The 6,184-nt window shown below is 53.8% G+C and overlaps 1 protein-coding gene across 2 annotated transcripts in view; it reads left to right on the forward strand.

Annotated features, from left to right (window-relative positions):
* The window catches only part of OSBPL10 (oxysterol binding protein like 10), a gene marked incomplete at both ends in the record, with an annotated part of 223,312 nt that extends 217,772 nt beyond the window's left edge, over positions 1–5,540 (forward strand). For both annotated transcript variants that reach the window (XM_084248144.1, XM_084248145.1), the window contains 3 exons: positions 1,350–1,532; positions 3,539–3,692; positions 5,496–5,540. In XM_084248144.1, the coding sequence (XP_084104270.1) occupies positions 1,350–1,532; positions 3,539–3,692; positions 5,496–5,540 (382 nt within the window). The remainder of the gene's footprint in view (positions 1–1,349; positions 1,533–3,538; positions 3,693–5,495) is intronic.
* Between the last annotated feature and the right edge of the window lie 644 nt (positions 5,541–6,184).

Raw genomic sequence — 6,184 nt, forward strand, 5'->3', positions numbered from 1 at the left:
GAATTTGCTTTCTCCGTCAGTGAGGTGGTGGCATCCGATGGGGTAAAAGGTAAGAGAAGGCTGTTAGGGAGTCTCTGTCTTTGACGATGTAATGGGTCGCGTTTCTCTGAAGGCTGCGACTGGCGTAGACCCTCGTGCGGCACCGCCGAGTCCGCGCTGGGCGAGGCCGTGGGACAGCAGGAGGGGCAGGGCCCTTGCAGGAGCCTGTCTTGCGAGCAGATCTGGGGGTGGGTGCTGGGCTTGTCCCCCTGCCCCATTCTCTGCTCCCCACGGTTGGGGGGTGCTCCCATGGAGCAGCTGTGTCTGTCAGAGCCCCCAAGTCTGTGGGGTTTACCCTCTGGGGCTGTCTTTGCTGCTCTTGGCAACTTGCTCGCCTGTCCCTGCGGTTCTGGCTCCTGCTTGTCAAATGAGACTGGGCTACTGGGGATTCCCTTGGGATGACGCTCCCATCTCTGCCCTGTTTGGGGGCTGTGGGTGAGTTTTCCCTTCCCTCAAACTCTGCTCGCCTCACTCGTGTGGGAGAGGGTGCCAGCCCGTCGCCCCGGCTCTGCGGGAGGCTCAGGGCCTGCTCCCACTGACTCCTGTAGCCCGCCCCGTCCACTCCCGGGTGCCTGGGTCCTGAGGCAGGAGCCTGAGCTCCTCGCTGTCGGAGGGGGGCCTCTACGCCTCCTCACTTGGGAGTTTTTTGTTTTAACCCCCCCCACCCCCCCGCACCCGTCTAAAGTTATGGTGCAGTCCTTTGGTGATGTGCTGGCAGCACACGCCAGAGTCAAACGGGCCCGGTGACAATAAACCCTCCCTTCTGAGGCCACAGCCCGTTTCTCTGCTCTGAAGCAGTTTGATCTGCGAGCTCCGACTCTGCCCACGAACTCCCACCTCCTGGGAAACTGGCACCAATAAATCCAGTTGCCACGTCATCAGTGAGATCATTCTTTCCTGTCGGAGCCGGGGAACCCAGTCCTGAGAACCGAAGGCCAGCCCGCTGCGGGGGCACACAGGTTGTCTTTGTTGCTCCGCTTCTAACAACCCTCCTCCGGGCAGGTTGCTACCTGGGCAAGCTCCGTCTCGGCCCTTGTGATGAATCCTCCGGAGCGTGGCGCGATGGGGTTTTCACTCCAGTAACAGGTTGTATTGATCAGAGCCAAGGAGTTTACACTGCTGTATTGCTACTAACTCACTTCCAGTCTATTCAGAAGGCTCCAATTTTACTACCAATGCTTGCTTTTTGTTGTTCAAGGCTATTAGCTTACATTGTAAGAGTTAGTCTTTGAACAAAACGGCAGACGTCTTCCCCGACACTGACGCACACTGGAAGTCAGCCTCCCGTTTTGATCATCTCATTGATGCAGGGTCACAGCAGAAGTGAAGCACAACCCAACCAACACCATCGTCTGCAAAGCTCACGGGGAGTGGAACGGGACCTTAGAGTTCACCTACAGCAACGGGGAGACCAAAGTCATCGACACGACCACGCTGCCCGTGTACCCGAAGAAGATCAGACCCCTGGAGAAGCAGGGGCCCATGGAGTCCAGGTGGGAACCGGCAGTTTGTTTCTCTCCTCAGTTCTCCCGAGCACTGGCCCCGAGGGCGGGGAGCAGGCCCGGGTCAGGCTTGGTGTTCATCTGGCTTTTCAGACACTTGAATGTTTTACTGTGTCACTTGGGTCTGGACCTGTTGGGGTGGTCAGATCAGTTACCCGGCAGCCAAGGGATGGAGTGTGAGGGAACATAGCCGTGGACTAAAAGGAGGCCAGCTCGGCTGGCCTGTTTGATCACAAAGTTAGATACTGGGACTCTCTGGCTGCTGGTAATTAAAGAACCACGAAGGATGAAACTTTTTTGTTTTGCTCAACAGTTGAGCAACCGAATTTAGGAAAATCAATGCCGGTGAGGCCACGGCTCGGTCGACACGCTGCGCCCTGTGCTTGGAGGAGAGCCACGTGCATGGGCTGGTAGCCAGAAACTCAGGAATTCACTTTAACCTTGCGCTCCACGTCTGGGACTCTATGCTTATGCTAAGGGAAAACTCTTATATTCAAAGAAATGTTTTAAGCATAAAGTTAAAAAATGAGAAATAACGAGAAAGAAAAAAAGGAACCGTCTGAGCGACAGGACAATGGGGAAGGCAGGCAGAGCGTGTCCCCAGCTGCTGTGTCCGTCCTGATGCGAACAGAATGCGGCCACTTGCGGTGATATTTATGCAGACACACAAGCACCGTCTCCTTGCAGTGTGCCACTTTCAGCTTTTAGTCCAGGAGGTCAGTAAACTGTGGCCCATGGGACAGATCCAGCCACGGCTCGCATTTGTGAGGTTTTATGGGAACACGGCCATGATCATTCATTTAAATATTGTTTACGGCTCCCGCCCTGCTGCAGGGGCCCTTTAGTAGTTACGGCCGCGCCCATATAGCCTGCGAAGCCTGGGATGCTTCCTGTCTGGGTCTTCACAGAAAATGTTTGCTGGCCCGTTCTTTATCTCCAAGCATGCTGTTCTTTAGAAACAGGTGGGGTTAAAATGAAATTAGATGATTCTGTGAAAAGGGTTTGCCATAAAAGGAGCATTTATGTGGGGAAAAAAAAGAGCAGGGACATAGCAGTGTGTGTAAATAATACGCTATAGCTGAGCTTAATAAACGCAGGGCCTCCGTATCCCTGGGACCTCTGCTTAGTCGTAGAATTGGCACACACACGTGTGTTTACTTGGAAACTGAGTGTGACCTCTGCGTCCAAATGGCGGGCGTGCTCGCTCCCATGCGCTCTTCCACGCTCGTCTACTGGGCGACAGGGACGAGGGACGGTCTGGAACAGGGAAGAAATCCATCCCCTCGTCCAGGGCTTCAGATGAAGCCTTTCCAGAATTGGGAGCCCGTGGTTTGTAGCACAGCACGACTGCTGCTTCTGGCTCGGCCGCGAGAACAAAACTGGCCGCCCTGCAATATGCCAGCGCGCAGAGGGACACGAGCCACTGTTCGAGGATGCAGCCTGTCCCTTCCATGTGTGGCTGTGCCTGAACACAGAGCCGGACTGGAAAACCGAGCTCAACAGCCGGACCGGAGCAGCGGGCGGGCTGTGATCAGGACCCTGGCTCCTGCAGCGCAGACCCCCTCAGCCCGGGCCCAGTCTGTAGCCCCAGGCCAGTGCGAGCCAACCCTGTACTGGATAGCTTGCTCACGCTGGCCACCTAACTTCCCCTTCCTCACAAGGATGCTGAGCTTTCAGAAATGGAGATGGCACAGTATCACGGGGCCGTTGTGTCAAATGAGTAGCCCGAGGTAGCGTCCTGAGAGTCCGTGCCATGTAGGCTTCCATTGCAGCGCTGCCGCCTGCTGCCAGCGTCCCTGATCTCCCGGCGTCAGCCTCGAGCCACGCTGCCTAGGACAGGCGGAGAGGGGGAAGCGCAGACTGGAAGCCTGGGGTCAAATCCTGGGGCCTTTGGGGCACCAGAGTGAGCTTCGCCTATAGCTGACCATCCCGATGCCCCTGCCGCCACCCTGGAGCTCGCTGTCCCTGCCTGACTTCTGTCTCCACCCCATCCCCAGGAACCTCTGGAGGGAGGTGACGCGATACCTGCGGGTGGGGGACATCGACGCTGCCACTGAGCAGAAGCGGCACCTGGAGGAAAAGCAACGGGTGGAGGAACGGAAGCGGGAGGCCCTCCGCACACCATGGCAGCCCAAATACTTTATCCAGGAGGTAAGCCCCCCCCCCCCCCCCCCGTCGTGGTGCTTGTCCCGAGAGGGAGGCGGGTGGATCCTGCCTGCTAACATAGCAGTTTGGACCGTGACGGGCAGGGGAAGGCCTGGTTTGTGGGCATCTTGCCCGTGGCCTCGCCTTTTGGCCAGGAGCGGCAATGCCCATGTCTGTGCCCTCCTCTGTAAAACCACCCACAGCCCCTGGTGCTTTATCGCTAGCAACCAATTAGTAGTGAAGCACCTCGGCCCATTTCCACCCCTACGCGGGCTGGAACCTCGATTACAGAGAACCACCCTTTCTGAACTTTTATCCTGTAGGCAAGTAAGGATGTGCTAAGAAAGGCCAGTTTCTGGCCACACAACTGCCCCTCTACTGGGTTAGCAAGCAAGGTGCTGTACGGCCAACTGAGGCCCTTGGGCTGTTGAAGTTGCCTGTGGAGCATCCGAGAACAGAATCGCAAATTCTGGAAGTGTATCTTTTGGTGACACAGCTCTAGGGGCTGGGTGCCGTTCATTCCCACGTCACCCTAGACAATTCTTAATGAGAAGTCACCAATCAAATTTCTCACACAATTTCTTATGTTTGGTGTCAGGAATTTAAAGTCCCAACACTGAGATCCAATCGAAATATATCTGGGCTTTCTTTGGCCCTGGTGTTGGGCCTTCTGCTACAAGGACTCCTGTGTCTAGCCACAAGGCCGCAGGGTGAGTTGGTAACCCTGAGGTAGACTGTGAAGAGCAGCGGCTGTGGACTGAACGGGAGCTTTAGGTTGGATTCTGGCTCAGGGAAGACACTGCCTGATTTATGAGCCTCTGAGTTAGACTCTCTGTGGAAGTCTTGCCCAGGTGAAGTGAAATTTGTGTTAGTCGGGATTTTCCAGAGAAAGAACACAAACAGACCCAATAGAAGATATATTTATTATGAGGTGAGAGGCCCCCATCATCTGTTCTTTGCAAGCTGGAGACCCAGAAAGGCCAGGCGTGTAATTCAGTCCAAGGGCAAAGGCCTGAAAACCTGTGGCGGAGATGGTGGAGTCCAGCTCAGGGGCAGGTGAAGAGAGGTGCCGATTCCACAGTGAGGCAGGAACACGGGTGGATTCTTTCTTCCTCCGGAAACACTTTCACACACACAGAAACGCTTAATCTGGGCATCCTGGGGCCAGTCCAGTTGACACAGAAAATGAACCATCACTAAATGCTTCAAGGGTCCTTCTCTGTGGCAGATCTGGTCTCGCTGAGACAACCAGTGAACCTGGCTTCTATGGAAAGTCACATATTAAAAAACAAAAAGCAGGAACTACACATCCCCCCACCCCCGTCCCGGGGTTTAATGAAAGCCAGACGTTTTCAGTTCATTAGTCTAGCATAAGACTGTGTGCACCATTTTGATTCTTGCCTTTTTCTCCGTAGTATCTGCTTGGTGTCATTGCTTGGGTGCTGACGTATTTGTGAATGGCGCCTGCCAGAGCGCCTCTGGTGGGCATCCCCTCACGTGCAGGCCCTTGCTTTTCTCTCCCTTGTCCACGCATCCATCTGCCCCCAGCCCTTCCCTTTCAAGGGGCTTTCATGGCACATACTCTTCCTTGCTGGAAAGCATCTCACCTTTCTTTTGGCATCTCGGTCCTTTTGTGGGGTTTCCTCCTGAAATGCCAACATGTGAAGATCACTGGGGTTGTAAAAAGCAGTTGCGCTGAGGAGATTAATGGGGAGGCCTCCCCAGGACATGGCCGGGCGCTGTCAGGGAAGCTGATGCCGACCCTTGCTCCTCCCTTCCCCCATGTAATGTGTCTTTCCTCTCTTACAGGGTGACGGCTGGGTTTACCTCAATCCCCTTTGGAAGGCACACTGACGGGGTGGAGGTAGAGAACTTTCAGAAATAGCCCTGCTTTTGTAGGAATTAAAGTGGTACAGTATCAAGGTTCTGCTGGTATTTTGTTGAAACATATCGACGACATTCAAGCAACAATAGCCGAGAAACTATATACTGTGAAAAATGCACCCCTAAACTCTGTTAGGATTGAATTTATTCAAGAGCCATTTGGGGGGGTGTGTGTATACACAAATGTGAGCGTGCACATGCACACACTATACCCGTTTGGCCGGGTATCTCTACACAGGTAATACTGCACTCACCAAGGTTCAAGTGGCAAATCATGAGCTCCTTTTTAAAACCAACAAAGTATGAGATTTTCTATTCTTCACATTGCCAAAAATGGTTTATACTCACAAAGGAATTCTTACCTAGTCAGCTCTGCTGGAAATGAAAGTGAGCTGGCGTGGCCCAATGGATGACCATGTGGTAGAAAATGGCTCCTTCCTGGTAGACGGGTAGGTGGTTGTATTTTCAAAACTTTTGTGATTCTCACTTCCCTTCCCACTTTAATATTTTGTCTACACCCCCCCCCCCAAAAAAAAAATTGCTATTCCCTGCTGGATAGAGTATAGACATAAAGCTGTTAGTTTTATGTCAGAACCTTCCAGGTTGGAACACCT

The sequence above is a fragment of the Talpa europaea genome, assembly GCF_964194135.1.
Source record: "Talpa europaea genome assembly, chromosome: 11".
Classification (NCBI taxonomy): Eukaryota; Metazoa; Chordata; class Mammalia; order Eulipotyphla; family Talpidae; genus Talpa; species Talpa europaea.